We start from the raw sequence: 19,931 nt of genomic DNA, 5'->3' as shown, positions 1-19,931 counted from the left end.
GTTGGAGCGGAATGGATATAAGAATCAAGGATATTCTGCACATTAAAAATCCCGAAAAGAGCAAGGAAGACACCAGATTGGATAGATGATTTAGTTGCTTAAGCAATGGAGTTTTGGAATTTATAAGTACTTGTATTTCATTCAGATTTATTTCCTATTTTGTTTACAATTTATCTTCCTGATAGATGGTCATACCAATTCACTATGTTACAATTATATAATGGGTATGAGGTGACCATTAGAAAGGAGTCTAAAATCATATAAACCGGTGCTATTCTTCTTTTCCTTACGTTCACTGTTCCCCGGCCCAGCCCTTTATTTTTGTTCTATTTGTTAAATTAGAGCTGTAACTCGTTCAGAGAGTATAAAGGGATAACGTGTGTCAATGGAGGTAGGTCAATAGCTATTAGTGGTTTAGTACATAAGAAGAAGGTGGTTGTGGGGGAGAAGTTGATGCCAATAACAGTTGACCCGGGTGATTTCATTGAACTAAGAATCATAAGCTGGGGGCTAGTGGAAACGATTCCATGAGGCAAGTGGGTTGGGGAAGTAATAATTCATGATAAATTATGTGTTTCAAACCACTAATGAAGAAACTAACGAGTGAACTCTAGGAAAGTCCCATGATGTTCATGAGATCTTCAGGGGCTGATTGGAAAAAAAAAACCAGAGTGAAAGTTTTGAGTCTATTAGAGAGGTTACCTTGACAAGCTTCAAAGGTGGATGCTCCAAACCGATGATTAAGATCAACTGAAGTAAATCAGCCAAGTGGTTGATAGATAATTGGCCGTGGATCTTCATTAACTGATACCTTCTTTTGTTGCACAGCCTACCATGTGGACTGCAGATGTAGATTATCATCATCGGTCATGTGACCAGCCATTAGGACCTGTTCCGTGGAATTTGGGCACTTCAGGTTTCATGGATCGTAAAACCAAATAGATAACTCACCCTCTGAAGAAACTTGGGTGGTTTAAGGATCATGGAGGAGAAATCAGAACTTTTGGAATTGCAGGACAATTAAATTGGCGACACAATTCTTCAATACATGGATCAACTATAGCATTTTTTTTCTTTTTAATTCAATATGTTTGCTGTCTCTATTAGATGTGAACTCCATTGTTCCTTTCACTACTTGTATTATATGATTGCTGCATTTGAACTCTCCTAGCTTATCGGCTAATAATAGTTGTGTTTGACACAAGACCCCGGTCCGTCCTCTCGAACATTTGATCCATAGTTGATCAAAAGCTGAAAAAAATTCTTATTTTTTAATATTCACGATGGAAGAATATTCGTTTCATATTTTTAATACTTAGTTACGCATATATTGAACTCCATGCAACTAATTTCTTGATTCATTAAACTTATTGAATATTTCTCTTTCCTTCTCGGTTTGATAACGTATCTATGTTGTATAATATTGAGCTTTAATTCTTCTCGGTTTGGGTATGCATATATATGTGACCTTGAACCTTAGCTTCAGGATATCCATGTCCATGGCTCTCTTCATAACCAGGACTCATAGATGCTATTCAGGATGAACTTTGAATAACATATAGTGGGAGAAGTAGATGATTGATGTTAAACTTCCGAAAACCGCCACTCCCATCATATTCTCAGCCGTTATAGCCATAGTATTAAGTGGATGACCTTAGTTATATTGTCAAAGACTATATATTCTAACTATCATAACTTCTTTTCCTGTGCAGTTCTGCGTTGGCATACATTGAATTTGTTGAGCAGATGAGGCATTATGTGAACTTTGCAAAATGCGAACCTAATTAAACATATTTTATATCAAAACATTCTGAAACATGCATGATGGAGCGACTTCTCTGGAAAGACAGGTTGTATGGGGATATCAAATCAGAAAGAGGTGCCACCACTTTATTCAAAGTTACAGTGGAGTAACAAGGCTATTCAAATTTTCTTTATCAGTCATCACTGATTGCCACATTTGACTGCCGTCTCAAGTAACTACATCAATTTGGAATTGAACATGAGGCAAGTCGTTCTCCATGTACTTGTATATGTGGGATAAAATCTTTTGTAAGGGCTAGGATGGTGGTGCCTACGTAATTTGAGAGTAAATTTTGGGAATTATATGCTTTATCTTTGTATTTATTTTGATTGATTTTTTTTATATACACTTGTGCTGCTTCACATGGTTAGTGGCTACTCACAATCCCTGTATAACATTCCATAAATATTAACACGCTCGTCCCAGCTCAATAAAATACTTAAGTCATAGATTTTATACGAACGAACGAGTGTAAAGGAAAATGGTAAAGCTAAAGTAATCCAAAAGTTAAAAGAAAAATAAAAGTCAAAACCATTTAAGACCAACAGGCTAAAACCAAGACAAAATCAAGATTTTGGCTGCTGTGTACTATGAAAATTCCTTCCAGCTTCAACAGCTTCCCTGAAATACAATCAACATTAATTAGCATCTCAGCCCGACGATAGTCATAAAAACCATTATATTCTCTGCAATCCAACATACAAGTACAAAGTGCCTTCTAGTAATCAGTGAACTCCTTGACTTAGTTATAGTTCATTTATATACTTGCATTCCACGTGTGCATTTGATTGGCACCAGATAATAATACCGCACAAATTGCAGTAAGCAACATATCTAAATGGAAAAAGAGGTAAATTGTAACCTGAAAGCAGTTACAAGCTCTTTATTTTCAGGATCAAGAATTACTCCTTCATAGAAAGCATTGGCTGCCTCTTCAAACTTCTGCAGTATGATAATATATTGAAAGACGGGAAGGAAAAAACAGGAAAGAAAAGAAAAAAAAAGTCGAGTAAGAACAAAGCTAATGATTTTCGAGAGTCAACTATTTGGTTTTGAAGAATGAGACTGTACCTGCATGAGTCGGAGAGCAGCCCCTTCACGATAGCAGGCCTTTGGCCAATCTGGTCTAAGATCCCTGCATGCCTTAGCATCAGCTAAAGCATGCTCGGCTTGCCCCATACGAATCCAGCTAAGGCTTCTATTAGATAGCAAAGTGGCATCAGTTGGGTCGAAATCAATTGCCTGACATCCACCAAAGAGTCCAAAACGAAAAAACGTGTTACTAATAAATTACAAAATTTAATACATCTACTGGTAAAGCTAAAGGAGCATGTTGAAATTTATCTCTCCCCTATCATTCCACTGTTCAAAATATAATTAAGCAAAAGACAACTGTAACTTAGAGCAAAAGGGGAGAGAGAGAGAGAGAGAGAGACCTGGGTATAAGCATCAATAGCAGTCATATAATCTTTCCTCCTATAGGCAGTGTCAGCTCTTGCCTTGGCTTCAGCAGCATTATTCTTGGCCTCAGGTGTTACCTAGATATTGAACACTAACAAATAAGTCGAGCCTCAAAATACTGATTATTTTATATTCAAACAAGTTTTGGCAGCAGGAATGCAAATGCATACTTCAACATGCTGTGGAATAAAATATTTCAGCACACACTTTCTTTAAAAAAATAAACACGAAATATTTAAAAGTTGTCACTACCAGTAATTTTGTCAAAAAATATTGATAATCAATTTCAATCCACTGCATTGTTTACTTATAAATGTAAGGTAGGAAGTTTCCATGTAATTTATGCCTAAACATAAACTCCTTTTGAGAATTCGCAAGCATCGACATGGGTCCAACATGAAAGTGTACTAAATTTTCTGCTCTCTTTTGGGCAATTCCCAAAATTTTTACTTTCTGCTACGTACTACAGTATGAGAATAATGTATCATAATCTAAACCCGAAAATTTCATAAATAGCCCTTTTTAAAATCAAGGATGTATTGTTTTTCAAATAAAAAATGCAAAAAATGCCCAATGTCACTTTTTAACCTTCATATTAAACAAAATGCACACTCAAAATGCAAACTATTTTTAAACTAAGCATATTGTGCACTCACTATGTACTAAACAGGGACAATTAACGATACATGAAATGACACTAGTAGCACTTTCATGACATGCCTGTATTTCTTTAAAACAATTTCCAGTTCCAACTAAAACAAATATAAAACAGATAAAAAAACTAGGTTCAATGCAATTCAAGAAAGACCTCAGGCTGCTTTGGAGGGATAACATTTTTCAGTTTGCTGGTGTCCTGCAATCCATCTCTTTCATCCTGCAATGTTTTACATTACAACCCCTTAAAAATCTAACGAGAACACATGAATCAAAAAACTTGCCACCAGTTTCTGCTGATTATGTGGCTACTTATGTTAGAATGACATCAGCTAAAATTTGTTATTATTGAGTAGGGTAAAAAAAACCAAGGTCCTTATAGAAAAACAAAAGAATTCTAATACTAGAATAACCAACAATATCATAAAAGCTGACACCAGGTTACTACCCATTGGGCCCGCTATGATTTTACTGAAAATAAACATTACAAATCTCACCCAAATTAGCAAAAGACGGTGTTTCCAATATCAAAAAGATACAAACACAAGTAGATGGCGAAGTACCCACCTCTTTCCTTCTTGTTTCACTTTGCATATGATCGAGAATTCCGTCAACACTCCACTCTGGAGCATCCGTAAATCGCAACGTTTCAGGGAAAAGAATTTCAACAGCAACCCTGTTTCCTCTTGAAGCTGCAACCTGTATAGGCCTCAAGCCGTCCTGCAGCGCAAAAACATTCGAATAAAAATCCAACTTAAATGGAGAAAGATCAAAGTCAGGGATGCAAACTTCTTTATTTCCTCTCCAGCCCAATAGCCCCAAAACGTGGGTAGGATACTGTTATAATGACAATGTGGTAAATATAGCTTCTTCTATACTTAACAAAAAGAGAGTATACATAATTGAGTCTCCTTAGCTGGAGTAGTTCCAGGATTCTTCTAACACATTTTCCTCCCATATTTTGAACAATTACATGCATTGACGTTTTACATTCAAATAAGTTAACTGAACTCAATTACTGATAAAGTGAATCACTAGTAACCAAACTGACCCCATTGAAGTACATGCAGCTCCTTCTTGGATGCCACATGCCTCATTTCGATTCTATGGTTGATCATGCATATTACTTATGTTTTGGTCCCATTTAGCTGCCAAGAAATGTTGATTGGGATAACTAAAACAATACTATTTGGTAACGTTTGGTTCGCTATATTATTTATCTATATTTTTATTCAATCTAATTAATCTCATGTTTGGTGCACCATATCATTTATGTATCTACCAATCATTTATCTTACATCAGTCAAATCATCAATAATTTATGTCACATAGATCAAATCATTGAAGTGAAATTACAATATTATCCTTAATAAATAATATTATAAATATTTTATTGATATTTTCAAAAAAACAAAACGGTAATATCACGTTATCTCAAATTTAATCAAATTAATCAATCAAATCCAACATTATATTAACTATCATTTTTATATTTTTTTTTATTAAAAATTATTGATTATATCCATACTATTTATCTCATACCATGAACCAAACGGTACCTTTGGATATCTGTCTCGTGGATGTCATGGTCGAGCCAAATAAAACCCGTGTATAATATATCTCTCTACACTGTCTATGCCCATACCCAGTGTGTGCATGAAAGACTAATTGAATTTTGGATCCAAAATACGAAACATGAAGGATGCAAATGTTTAGCGGATTTATTTAGGAGATCATATCAAAGAAAGGTCTCAGAATCTCTCTAAATCAAGTACCTCAACTGGAAAAACTAATGGACATAAGGTGATTTTTATTATTAAGAGAAAACAGATATCTAAAGAGACTATCATAGGACATAATAGTCGTGTACCTCATCAATTGCATCAGGATTAGCTCCAGCTTGTAACAAACAGTTGATCATTTCAGGGTTGCCACCATCAGCAGCAATGTGCATGGGTGTTGCTCCACCCGCAGAAACATTGACATTTGCTCCTGCCTGTGTGCAAAACGAGAAAGATATTTTTAGGTGAACTAGAGAATGCATGTTATTGCAACACTTTGAACATTATTCCATAGAAAAATGGATCCATATCCACAAAATTTTTATAGCTTTCAAAGCTCGTCATCCTTTTGAAGTAAAATTACATTATATGTACAAATACAATTTACATAACCATTTATAGTAAAATCCACAGTTGTTAAACCACTTTAAGCTCAAACATTGCTCATGCCAGCTAAAACAAGTTGGATGATTTTAAAAACACCATCTGATTGTTAGAGTAACTTTAAATTGATATAGTCGAACTTCAAATAGAAAAGTATATCAAATAGTTTTGAAAAAGAAATACAATTTCATGATTTCCATGTAAGTTGCAGGCAAACTATTTTAGTTCATGCAAACCAACAAAATATTTCAACAGCGTCGTAGATAGCTGCAAAATAATGTGATTTCTTCTTGGGTTTTTTTATTCATTTAAAGAAAATCAGCCAAAATCAACACGGTAGGAAAGTTAGCTAAATTTATCAAAAGCAAAAGAAATCGGAACACAAACACTAAATATAGCAACTTTACAATAAACAGGACAATGGCAACAGCAGCAAAAGAGCAAAAGCAAAAGAAACAAAGAACCTTAATCAGCAACTCTGAACATGCCAATGAACCTGCAGCAACCGCTGACAACAGAGGTGTAACATCATCTTCAGTTTTGGCATTAGGCTGATCAAGGAGAAAAATGAAACAAAAAAACAACTTCAAGTTAATCAAATGGAAGGCCGTATAATGTAATTGTTAAGAAACTGAGGGTTAAGGAATGAAAAATGGTATATTTTGTTTGATCCTACTATATTAATCTTTCAAAAGGTAATGATAAATTCTTTACATGCTTCAGTTTCTATGTGTTTCCCAGAAAGTCTTGCAGCATTTCATAACAGCAAGGATCAAAGGCCGAAGAGAGATGACATAACTGAAGTGGTATGATTTGTCAGATTCATTTAATTGGTTGTGAAGGCTTGATGGTACACGGAACGTTGTGTTTGGGGAAAAAACTGTGACAGTTTCTGGTATTAAGTGCTCCCATGTCTTAAATTATGAATATAGTTCTGCCACATGAGGTCCATTTAGCACAATACTAACTTAAAATCTTTAACTAAAAAATGGCCATCCAAACCTTGCATAAATAAATTGCAGGTGGAGTGAAATTGCAATTTGATGAGATAAAACGGAATGACTCATCAGCAGATGTAGGAGGTTATTAACATTAAGTGTAGTCAATTTTTTAGCATTCCTAATTACTAGAAGGGTGTTGATTAAAGAACGAGTAGTTGGTTTTACTTTAAATTCACCTTGATCAACGTATTATCATCTTTGATTCATAGATGCAATTCTTTACCTCACACCACCGTGTAAGACAATTCTGCTATAGGTTGAGGATATGCAAATATGAGTTTTCTTCAAACAAATTATCATATAGTTATTGCACAGAGATGCATGATACCTTTGCATCCAAACTAAACCTTTTGATGCTAATAGTGTGTATGGCTTACATTGGCTTTATGTTCCAGTAGCACTTTGACAGCATCATGCTGAGCATTTCCAGCAGCCCATACAAGGGGAGTACCAACATGACTTTGAAAATCAACATCTACACCCTTTGCAAGAAAGAACTTCAACAACTCAACATCCCCTACAAACCGAGATTCAATTCAAACATATTACATGATGAAGTGAGGGACGCAATTTTGTTCAAACTAAAGTATTATAACAAAGGCATCGCTCGACCTAGAGAAAATTGGGAATGCTATATAAGTAAATGCATAAACCACATAAATGTTGGCTAGACCTAGTTTTACATATTAAATAGTAAAAATCATTAAAAAAAAATCAGGTTTAACAGGCCACCAACTTCAGAAGAACTTGGACTATTGGAAATGTGATGAATATTGTTCTAGACAAATGAAAAGCATAAAGTGGAGAAATTTTCTGGCTAACACCTAACAGGTAAAGCACGAGATGATAACATGAAATTATTATATGAAACAAAAACAACAGATAAATTTAAATAAACAACCACAACGTTGTTCATATGTTACTCAATTGTTCTAATAAATATCATATCGATGTAATTAGACAGGAATAACCATAGATAATATGTCACCTGGCAACAATTAAGTAGTGCTTAAACATGTGCAGTTAAAGGGTAATCATAGTTAGCTAACTTGATCACACCAAGTGAGTATGAACATGACAAGTAGTGGCAGCAAGCATGTAATATCAACAGCTATTCCAAATGAAAGCCATCATTTGGTAGCTATGTAAATTTACAATTTATTTTCTGGTTGATAGTATACCAATTAATTTTCCAGCTGCGGTGTTCCACAACCACCAATTTTTCACAATATCTAGGTTCAGCTTTTCTTTCAATCCCAAAAATCTCGATCAAGAGGTAGGTACTTGTTGATAACAGAACCCAACTTAACCTTCTTACATTATCTTTCAGACATCAGCTCATTAAACTTGTGTCAATTTTGTGAGTGTGCACAAATTAAAATATGGGATGCAGACGTAAAGCAGTATTCTTCCCTTTATCATCTGTTATTTTCGGTTTGAAACACTGATTCCTCTAACAGACACTGCCTGGAATGACCACCTTGTATGCCTAATAAAGGATCAAAGAGGATATTTTATTTAGAATGGAATGCATAACTAGCACGGATACTGAAATAAAGTGGAGTTAGCAATTGATTGTTTCTCATTGGACTTCACTTGGGACATAACAAAAGAGATTTCTGTCTTTGATATTTGGAAAGTTGCTGTATAAATTCTAGTCGCCCCTCCATGTTCATTGGACTAAATACATTTGTCAACCACTTGATTACAAGTTTAACACTCTTTGACGGGGATATATAGATCACCTTTTCCTTGCTGGTTAAAAACTCGAAGGAAGAACTAGAACAAGCACAAAAAAGAATCAAACTGCATGATTACTGATTCTGTACTAGAAACAAATTTTAGAAGTTAGATGCAGTTGTACACTTGATAAAAAAGATATTAAGAGGTGAAATTGGTATTTCACAATGAACGTTGGGTATTTACTACAACTCCAAAATCCAATAGTTCATTTAGTCTCGGTGTCACTAGATGATTTTTTCCTTCGCAAACTTAAAAACAATGGAAAAGAATAAGACGAGAAAATTTATTGATTATATAGGAGTTTTATTACAGTTTATTATGAAACCAAACGAGTATACCAGTAACAAAGGAACCTCACCCAAAACTAACGAATGAACTAAAAAAGCAATCGAGAAACCAGAAATTTTTTACCTATTCCTGCAGAATGATGCAACGCAGCAGCCCCCAATTCACTAGGTATAGAAGGATCGGCGCCACATTTCACAAGATACTTGGCAGTGGTAGTGTGTCCTTGCCGAGCAGCGTGAATAAGAGGAGTCTCTCCTATCCATAGATAAAATGTGAAGACAAAACTAAGGAGAGTAATCCAATCACTCATCTCAACCAAATGGTAAGCTAGATTACACGAAAAATTGGGAATTTTGACAAAGACATGCCTTTCATAATTAGAAAACATGAAACTATGTTCACCACCGCGCAATTCAAACCAAAAATCACGAGTGAACTTCCATAAGCAACCACTAGAGTTTCAAATAGGATGCTTATGCATAAAAAAATCAAATGTTTTTCACCATTTAAATATAAATCAAAACCTAGACAACTGGATATAATTAAAATCAGAAGAATGGGATTGATATCAACTCCTAAGGTATAAACAAACACCAAAGCTAAAAGTTATGCGCAGCTATTGTGGCAAAAAGGTAATGAAGATAAATGAACTATAAATTAAGTTAATTAACATTAAGCAAACAAGGTTTAATCAGATCAATTAATTTCATAAAATTTTCATAACTTAAGCAAAACCAGATAGCATATTGAAGAAAAACTGGATAAAATTACTTGGAAATAAGAAATTACCATCTTCATCTTTCACATTAACATCAATATCACACTCCTCAAGTAAGAACTTGCACGTCTCAGTTTGCCCCTCCCTTGCAGCAAAGTGAAGAGCACCTCTTTGGTTAGCATCCTTAACATCTGCTACTGTTTGCGCTAAACCTTTTCCATCATCAAGTTGTTTCGCCAATTCTACTTTGTCAACCAAATAAAACTGACTAAAAAATCCAACGCAAAAGATAAATGCGAAAACAGACAGATAAAAAGGAACCAAAATATATGGATTTAAGTACAACAGAAGAGCACATAAAATCTAATTTAGTCAAAAGGAATTATTTTAAAAATTCATGTAGCATTGCCCACAACAAAAACGACAAAGTTCCATAAGCCATTAACCAATTAGTATTTATGCAGCTTATCCACCACCAGACAATATTAACACTGACCACATTAGCATCCACCCTTATCCGTAAATCCTTAGGAGAGCACCAATACAAGAACTCAATCCAAATGAAACCCAATCAAGATTGAAGCATGCCTGAGGAGCCAACGTATGATATACAACAGAAATAGAGTTTGCACTAGGAAGTAAAAGCAACACTTACTCTTGAGGAGATCTAAATTCCCAGTCTTGGCAGAAGTCAAAAAAGTTTGAACCTTTTCCCTCACTGCGATCAAACAAACAAACAAACAAACGCATAGGTGAAACTTATTTGAAAAGGGTAGGTCGTATTTTCTCATCTCCTAGACAAAAAGTCACTAAAAAAAGGAAGCAAAAAGCACCAGCCAGAGCATCGGAAGCATCAGGAGCCATAGCCGCCAACTAGTTGAAGCTGTAACAGAGCAGGCCAGCAGGGTTTTGCTTTGCTTCGCTACCACTCCCGCACCACTTTTATATGAATCCTGGTTTCTTGAATCAACGTCGAGCTATACGAGTTTTTTTTTTTTTTTTTTTGGAATGTCTTTTATTTGAGATTTTCAACTATGAATTAATAGACAAAAAACTATTTAGAAAATTCAACTGAGATATTGAAATTTTGCAACTTTATATGCAAAACATATCTAAGATCTTATTGATTTTGTGTAAATATACTAATAAATATAATCAATAATTAATAATCTACTCAATACATGTATGATCAATTCAATGGTAGTTGCTGAATTATATGTTTATGTTTTTTTTTATATAAAAAAAAACTTTACAGAATTTATCATGTGAAGATGCTTCATTATACGAAATATGAACATAAATTTATTATAAAACAAAATTATTTTTTATGACATATTTAGATATTATGTTGACATTAAAAAATTATGCGTTGTTTTATAAGATTTTCTGATAGATAAATTTGTAGAATTATTCAAAAACATTAATTGTTGCATCCCATTATAAATTACTCTTATATAAATAATCAAATTACTAATATTAATTTATTTTATATTGATTCTAGCGATTGCGACGGTAGATAAGGTGTTTTCAATCAAATGAGTGATGATTGAATGAATGATAGCACATTGTCTATATAGATAAAGAAATATTTTTAACAGTTGATAATAAAACTATTGTACAAAACTTTCAAAATGTGAAGACTTGAAAAGAGCAATTGTAAGATAATTATTTTTATCGCATTATAATTACTTGATTAAAAGATTTATACATATTTTTTTTATTTTTTAGTGATAATATATCGTTATATTAAGATGTTAGCTCCGTCCCTAATTATAAAACATGAGTACTTGGATTGGTGAGTGGCTGTGTATAATCAAAAATAATCGTTTGTAATGAATATTCATGAAAAAAATGATAATCATTAATCATCAATCTCTTGAATTTCATCGTACAAGCAATCCATAAAAATGTAGAGCTTCAAGAGGAAGAGGGAGAGGAAGAGGATTGCATGAGAGAACAAGCCACGGCTTGAGCCCAATGCCTCAACTTCGTCTTTACTTGTTGAGGATCATCACCTGCACCCATACATATATATTATTAGGTACCCAATGTTAAATTTAATTTATCTGTAAAAATTCAAATTTAGTTTTTTCCCCCTTAATTTTTGCCTAAGACCTTTCTCTCTGTGTATTAAATATACATATGTATATAGTTTTCAATATAAAATATATTAAATTTGCTTTCATTACCCTCCATCCATCTCTATTCTAAAATATATTGTGTGTTTATGAGATATGATAATCTATGTTATACCGATAATGTTTTCTTTTATTATAATATCATTAGACCATGTGAGAGTCCTTTACATTTTTATAAAAATTGACATACATGGTGATGTTCTAAAGACTAACATGTGTAATATAGAATAATTCATGATGTAGTTACAACACAAATATATTATCCAAAATCAAATAATTTTATATTTTATATCAAATTTGGTCAAAACTACATCTATCATATCTTGGATAGAATGGATGGGAAATCTGAATTGGATCGGTTATTGTAAGCAATGAACAAATTTTAAACAAATGTTAATGTTTCAAATTCATCGTCAAACAAATATCATTTTGTTAAATATTTATATGGAGGAGATACTGAGTGGATGAGGTAAATAATGGTTAAAACATATGTGGAACATGGAATATTCAGACATGATCGAACTGGCCTAAAAATGATATATTGGAACATACCAGGACTGCAAATCTTCCATGAATCAGAATCGCTCGTCGGGCTACCGAACGATGATGATCGGACCCCGAGGGACGTCGAGGATGAGGTAGAGCCACTACTGCTAGCTGGGCTTGAGATGGGACTACTAGAAAACTGTCGGCTCACAGCAAAGTAAAGATCCAAGGCAGGAATGGTGGGACACAGCCTCTGACCATCTTCCTCGTTGAACCCAAATCCTAATTCTATGCAACCCTTCAATTCATTCATGTCCTCATCCGTGATCACATCATCGTTTACCCCATTTCGACGCCTCTCCTGGCACAGAAATTGAAGACGGCGCCTCTCCCACGCCATGTCACGGGGTGTTTCGCACATAGAGAGTTGTTTCGACAGCCGTTTCTTCGTCCTCCAGAAGGGGGGAGCGCGCTCTAAACGTTGCAAATCCTCTCTTTCGTCACAAGAAGATGATAATGAAGATGATGACGAGGATGACTCAATAATATTCTCATTATTTGATGAATTCTTTTCCTGCTCTCCCATCGACTCAGATTCTAACTAAATGTAAGCATATACTGTGGAACAATGCGAGTTTCGACGAATTCCAGTACGCGGCGAGGAGGGTGGCGAACCTCCTCGGGCCACCGGCGGGTGGATATCAACAAAGTGATTTTGTTCACCACAATTTGAAGGGTATCAAGATTTCTCTCTTTTAATATTTTAAATTATCGGTATTGTGATGAACAATAAGAACGTCACCACTTGTAGATGAAACTATGATTTGAGAGAGCTTCAATGGGAGAGGAGGCCCTTTGATTATGGAGCTTCTCTAACTTAACTTCACCTTTCATTTTTAACAAACTCTTTCTTATTCTATTTTGTATTACTTTTTTTTGCTATATATTAAGAAAAAAAACTATTTTGTCATCAGCCATTCAATTCAATTACATAAAAGTAGAGGGTGCACTTGAGATTGGATTTGAAATCCATTTATTTTTATTATAGTTTTACTGTGAAATCCATTGATTTTGATTATAATTTTACCGTAAGCTATACTTTTTTACACATTAAGTAGACAAAATAGAATTGATTTCATATTACAATACACTATAATCCCATGGTGTAGCCCTTTCCCAATTCAATCATTTCATTGTAAGCAACGAGAGCATCAAAGTTCTGATATTGATAATAGATTTCCCAAAAGTTTCTTTATTTCCCCCCGCTTATGGTACTCACTTACGGTGTACATTCCTTGAAATGCCACCTCTTTCGCAAGTAATCGACAGTGGCCTCAGAAATTCCGTTTGAGGAATATAGATGCATGAAGCATGACAGCAGCCAAATACGATTCAGGAACAGTTTCAGCTGGAGGAAGGAATGAACTCGTAGACCATCTTATATAGATCTATCTATTATATTACCTATATAAAAGAGCCAATCTTTTTAGAATTGTGATTTGTCTTTTAAGTCCTTCGTTAATTTATAGATTTTAATTAATTATTATCTATTACATTACATATATAAAAGAGCCAATCTTTTTAGAATTGTGATTTGTCTTTTAAGTCCTTCATTAATTTATAGATTTTAATTAATTATTAATATTAATATAGTATTTTTATTATTAACTATATATTATTATTATTATTACTTATATAAAAGAGTCAATCTTTTTAAAATTGTGATTTGTTTTTAAGTCCTTCATTAATTTGTAGATTTTAATTAATTATTAATGTTAATCTATTATTATTATTACCCATATAATCTATTATCTATTACCTATATAAAAGAGCCAATCTTTTTAGAATCTTTTTAAAATTATGATTTGTCTTTTAAGTCCTTCATTAATTTATAGATTTTAATTAATTATTAATATCAATCTATTATTATGATTATCTATTACTTATATAAAAGAGCCAATACTTCGTTAATTTATAGATGATTTATCTTTTAAGTCTTTCATTAATTTAAATTGTGATTTGTCTTTTAAGTTCTTCATTAATTTATAGAGTTTAATTTAATTATCTATTATCTATTTATATTATTATTATATTACGTTATATTATATCTATTATAAAAGAGCCAATTTTTTTAGAAGTGTGATTTGTCTTTTAAGTCATTCATTAATTTATAGATTTTAATTAATTCTTAATATTAATCTCTTATTACATACATATATATATATTATCTATCTATTATTATTATTATTATTATTATTATTATTAACTATATAAAAGAGTCAATCTTTTTAGAATTGTGATTTGTCTTTTAAGTTCTTCATTAATTTAATTGTGATTTGTCTTTTATGAATTGTTGTTTTGAACCAAAACATTTTGATGATGTTTTATATTCTTTTATGGCTTTGTGATGGAACGAGATGATTTATCCGGAATTAAATTTGTTCACTCTTATAACATTACATGTAGACAATTATTATTACATCAAAGCAAGGTTTAAAAAATTGAAAAATAAATCAATAAAAAGCATGTTGCAACTGTTTCAATTATGTTACCAAAATTACAATAGGTTTGATTGCACCAATTGTGTGAAGCTAAATATCGAGATCGTCCAAAGGTATTGCAACTATAATTAACTTTATATGCTTAAAAACATTTAATTATTTTTTATACTTTGTTGGGTGCAATAATTGTCCCTGCTTGGTAGAGCGATCGAACCGTGGTGCTTGAGCTGCTGTGCGGTTTAAAAGATTTGAGTTGCACCATTACTACTAGCTAAACGTTAAGCACTCGGTCCTACAATTGGTATCAGAGTCAATGTCACGGATTCGATTCCCATTGATTGCAAGGAGTGCAATTATTAGGAGGGAAATTGTTGGGTGCAATAATTGTCCCTATTTGGTAGAGCGATCGAATCGTGGTGCTTAAGATGCTGTGCGGTTTAAAAGATTTGAGTTGCACAATTACTACTAGCTATAGCTTTTGGTAAAGCGGTAAGCACTCGATCTTACATACTTTCTCACAATTAATTTTTCAAGTACCACATAACAATGCTGGTCCAATATGAAAATGAAATAGCTAAGGTGACATTGTTCGAAGAGGTTGCTGAGACATTTATTGGTTGCTCCATCAAAAAATAATTGACATGCATACTAAGGTGAATTAAAATATTTATTTGAATAATATTATAATAATCTAATACATATTGCCAATAACTACAAATTTTATATTGTATAAAAAAAGTAATTTGGAGCATGTAACAATACTTGATCAACAAAGAAAATAAGATCACAATTTTCTTTTCAAATTAGACAAGTCTGTCTCAACTAAAAATGAAATAACATCAATAATTGTGGATGGATTGGAGAAACGATAACTCAAGAGAAATACTGATAAGAAAACAAAGAACTGAAACATCAATGAAATATTAAGAAAAGAATGAATGCAAAGGAAAGGGCAAAACAAATACAACATGAAAATAAGAAGACACGAAATAATAAAGAAATGACAAAACCACAGAACAATAAACAAAATTCATCATGTTCCAAAGGAGAAACCATAAAATTCAAGATAATGAAAAAATAGACGTTTTCAGTAAAATGATGAGGAAACTTAGATAAAACAGTCACACAGAAATGACCCAAAAGCTGAAAATTAAACAAGAAAAAAATTGATAATGCTTTTTATATTATAATATTCAATAGAAAATGGTTCTTTCGATTTCACTCAATATAAGTGTTTTATGTTTACTTATTCGTTACAACGTTTATTCACCACGTGCAACGCACGTGTTACTTGCTAGTACATACAAACAGGCATATATACAATATATCCAACCGGTGGAGTGATGAGGAGCTGACTAAGATACTCTAAAGAACCGACTAATGGGAAGATGTAGTCGAAGAACAGCAAAATGTAGTAATGAGGTCAGATGAGGAATCAGAGGACAGAGTATCTTTAGCGCAAAGTGTTGCTCATAGAGCCGAGTTTGAGAATCTATAGTTGGAGCACGGATTTCATACTTAATGAGAACATAGATGCCAGCACGAATAACACTAAGTTTGAGCAACCCAAAAGTTTTGATGAATCTTCAGCAGAGAATAATGAAACGAAACCAAACTCAATTCAGCAGGATTTACACCGATTATATAATAAAATCTCAGTTTTCCGAACCCAAAATCAATTCAGATTTCAGCAGGATTTATGTATCGATCATATATGATTTATTCTCGCGATTCACGTTCCAAACTTCATGCAAAGAGCATCTGATTGATGATCAGTTGAAGCTATATACATGAAAATAAAACGGTCCTGGCAAGAACATTATCCAAGTTGAAGAAAATCATATAAGTTTGAAGAAAAATCCACCTTCCGTTCTTTTGGACAAAGAAATTAAAAATCAAGAAATTACTTCCAAACCCATTTCAACAGCACCAAAATCTTTTTCACATTCCTACTACAGTCACACGATTTCTTCCGATAATAAAAATCCCATTATCCTCGAGAAAACCAAAAGAGGAGAAAGAGAAAAGGTCACAGATTTACAGAGATGATACAGTTTTCATGAATCATAACTTAGAATGGTATGACTCAATTAGCTTTGTAGTGTTTATGTTGTTGAAGAAACACACAATCCAGGAAAAAAGAATATATCAAGTTTATGTTTTTTTCATTTATCTTACATAAAATCCGATACAAGAAGAAATCGAACGACCCATTCAAAACAACATAAAAAAAAAAGAAGCAAACATCTATTACTGATCTAAATTATTAGATCACATAATACAAGGATCCAAAAATTTCACCTCCCCATATTACATTACAAGTAGATAAAAATCAAGAAAATTGCATACCCATTTGATAAACAGTCCTCCGCCCGATCTTCTTCTTGTTCGTTTTCTTAGTGATAGTCCACGTTTTCTTCTCATTATGTAGGCCCTTTTCCCCCACAATCCCAGTATGAATAAACCCGTCCAAGCTACTCATTCTCCTCCTCCTCCTTCTGATAGTGACGCGTCGCTGAATGTAAGGAACACCCACAACGGATCCGGCGGTGATCTGGTGAATGGCCTTAACCAGCAGATCGAGGCCCGGACAGCGGGAAGATGCAGTGATTAGAGAAAATGGGGAAGAATTGGATGAATCCTGAGACGAAGCTAAAGAATGGGTGGCCGTAACTGATGATGCTGAGGAAGATGAAGAAGAAGACCATGAAGAAGTAGATCTAGAAATGGCGGAGTAATCTGCAGCTGGGCTTTGCTTTGCGCCACGAATCCTCATCGTAAAGATGACCAAAAAGATGATCGAAGGAATGGTTTTGGAGCTAAACACCGAGCTAGTGTTAGATCGAGGAGGAAGAGAGAAGAAATGGGTGCGTGCAAGGGGGAGGGGGGTTTTGTTGGGTACATTAACGCGTTACTTCATACATATACGTGCTATGAGTATAATCTCGAGATCAAAATCTAAATTAAGATTAAAATCTAAATTAAAGATAACAAAAATTTGTGGGAGACGGTTTCATGGTCGTATTTGTGAGACGGATATCTTATTTGGATCATCCATGAAAAATTATTATTTTTTATGCTAAGAGTATTACTTTTTATTGTGAATATGAGTAGGGTTGACCCGTCTCACAGATTAGGATCCGTGAGACGATCTCACATGAGACTCACTCATTAAAGATTTCTCATAATATCCACTGGTGAAATTCTGGGTCTCACGTATCTATATCCCTATCGATCTGACTCATTTAACTTGAGACATGCCCGTAAAAATAGACTGCCTAAGATAAAATTAAGGGTATGAGTCACTAAATCTCCCCATACATACAATATGTATATATATATGCAAATGCATGAATCATGAACTGTGATTATGGATCAACACTGCAATCTCAAGCTCAATCACGGGATACCTTGAGTGTGTAGTGCACTGTTCCGTCGAGTCAGTTGGTGGCTCCCACACTCCAATCAAGATCTTGGACATGCAAAGTCTTGGGTCATCATAGCGCGCTGATCCGTCAAGTCCGTGGGTGGCTCCTTGCATTCAATTGTTCAAGACAAAGAATTGAGTGATCCTTACTAAATCAAGACTTGTTTCAATTGATAACATGATCAAATGATATGTATTGTCACATATATAATAATATAACCTTGTATCATACGACAAATAATTATGCAACACTTAAGAATGTATATTCACCTCGATATCTCAGTCAGTATTTACCTACCTATAAAATGTCCTAGTGATACTGAATGTGTACTCAGTGTTCCTAGACATCAAACATGACAATATTACTAGATATCTAGTTACATGCTCTTTTTAGCTAGTCCGCTCATATCTTTTAAACATGTGTTATAAAGCTTATATTATATCCTCAAACTATTTCGAAAGCTTTCGGATTATACTTACATATGTTGTCAGCCCTTTGGAGACGATCACTTTGTCTTTCAATCCTTGAGTTTCCGAATACCTCATAAGAGTTTCGCAACTCTTACGGTCTTTGTAAATGGATAGAATGACTAGAATATGATCAGAATTCGAGAGAGATCTTGATAGGCATACTAGGAAATGAATCTGAATGGCCTATTTAGAAGCTGAGTTTTGAAGCTCTGATTCGGCTTCTGCACCACGAGTCATGCTTGCTTTGACACCTCATCAGACAAATGAGATCCAAACCTCTGATCCAAGTGTTTGGAAGGTCAAAACTGTTATGTGTCGATGCTCATCGGACACGTTTATGTCTGGCTCACCAAGTTGGTTTGGAAGGTCATGAGTTAGAACATTAGTTCTGATCCAAGGTTCAGAAATCCAAACTGCTACTTGTCGATGCTCATTGGATGCATTTCTTTCTTGCTGGCCAAGTGGGTACTTGTCGATGCTCATTGGATGCATTTCTTTCACGCTCATCAGTAACCGTCGCTAATATTAGCGACGGTTTTAATTCAAACCGTTTTTTTTGAAAAACCGTTACTAATAGCGACGGTTGTTTCAAAAACCGTCGTACATCAATGTCTTAGTCCAATCAAGTCCCGTCCATTTGCAAGGATGAGACCAAATTCATCCCATATCCTCTGATCCGCTCCACCTCAATTCTACAAAATTTCTCTCCCACGTTCCAAGCCCTTTAGCGATAGAATAGAATTGCGGACTCCCGAAGAAATCGAATTGTTCATCGGCAAGGCAACAATCCAGGTAAATCCGTGATCAGAGACGGATTTATTCTACAGCCCACTTTTTTTTAGCGACGGTTTTTCAGTAACCGTCGCTAATATTAGCGACGGTTTTAGTACAACCGTCGGCGATGTCGATCGGCGACGGTTTTAATTCAAACCGTCGCTATTAGCGACAGTTTTTTGAAAAACCGTTGCTAATAGCGACGGTTGTTTCAAAAACCGTCGTACATCAATGTCTTAGTCCAATCAAGTCCCGTCCATTTGCAAGGATGAGACCAAATTCATCCCATATCCTCTGATC

At 34.1% G+C, this 19,931-nt stretch overlaps 2 protein-coding genes across 2 annotated transcripts; both read right to left on the bottom strand.

Annotated features, from left to right (window-relative positions):
* Positions 1–2,192: 2,192 nt before the first annotated feature.
* On the bottom strand, positions 2,193–10,846 carry LOC140826812 (ankyrin repeat protein nuc-2). The gene is made up of 13 exons (XM_073189316.1): positions 10,668–10,846; positions 10,490–10,552; positions 9,906–10,076; positions 9,240–9,371; positions 7,463–7,602; positions 6,549–6,635; positions 5,790–5,915; positions 4,487–4,639; positions 4,074–4,139; positions 3,241–3,342; positions 2,876–3,046; positions 2,667–2,746; positions 2,193–2,425 (listed from the first exon to the last, which is right to left on the bottom strand). Exons 1-13 carry the CDS (start codon positions 10,696–10,698, stop codon positions 2,371–2,373), a joined length of 1,377 nt encoding a protein of 458 aa, XP_073045417.1. The 5' UTR covers positions 10,699–10,846; the 3' UTR covers positions 2,193–2,370.
* A 748-nt stretch (positions 10,847–11,594) lies between these two features.
* On the bottom strand, positions 11,595–13,271 carry LOC140826813 (uncharacterized). The gene is made up of 2 exons (XM_073189317.1): positions 12,525–13,271; positions 11,595–11,849 (listed from the first exon to the last, which is right to left on the bottom strand). The coding sequence occupies exons 1-2, from the start codon at positions 13,042–13,044 to the stop codon at positions 11,752–11,754; spliced, it is 618 nt and encodes a 205-aa protein (XP_073045418.1). The 5' UTR covers positions 13,045–13,271; the 3' UTR covers positions 11,595–11,751.
* Positions 13,272–19,931: the final 6,660 nt, after the last annotated feature.

This window comes from Primulina eburnea, chromosome 3 (assembly GCF_022965805.1).
Source record: "Primulina eburnea isolate SZY01 chromosome 3, ASM2296580v1, whole genome shotgun sequence".
In the NCBI taxonomy this organism is placed as follows: Eukaryota; Viridiplantae; Streptophyta; class Magnoliopsida; order Lamiales; family Gesneriaceae; genus Primulina; species Primulina eburnea.
Note: the sequence above shows the minus strand (reverse complement) of the source record. Positions and strands in the feature narration are given on the sequence as shown.

Excerpts from the sequence above, each read along its gene's own strand:
- LOC140826812 (XM_073189316.1), bottom strand. The coding sequence starts at position 10,698 with ATGGCTCCTGATGCTTCCGATGCTCTGGCTG. Across the intron at positions 4,640-5,789 it reads ATCCTGATGCAATTGATGAG|GACGGCTTGAGGCCTATACA; the intron begins GTACACGACTAT and ends TTTGCGCTGCAG. Across the intron at positions 3,047-3,240 it reads CTATTGATGCTTATACCCAG|GCAATTGATTTCGACCCAAC; the intron begins GTCTCTCTCTCT and ends GGTGGATGTCAG.
- LOC140826813 (XM_073189317.1), bottom strand. The coding sequence starts at position 13,044 with ATGGGAGAGCAGGAAAAGAATTCATCAAATAATGAGAATATTATTGAG. Across the intron at positions 11,850-12,524 it reads ATGGAAGATTTGCAGTCCTG|GTGATGATCCTCAACAAGTA; the intron begins GTATGTTCCAAT and ends GTATGGGTGCAG.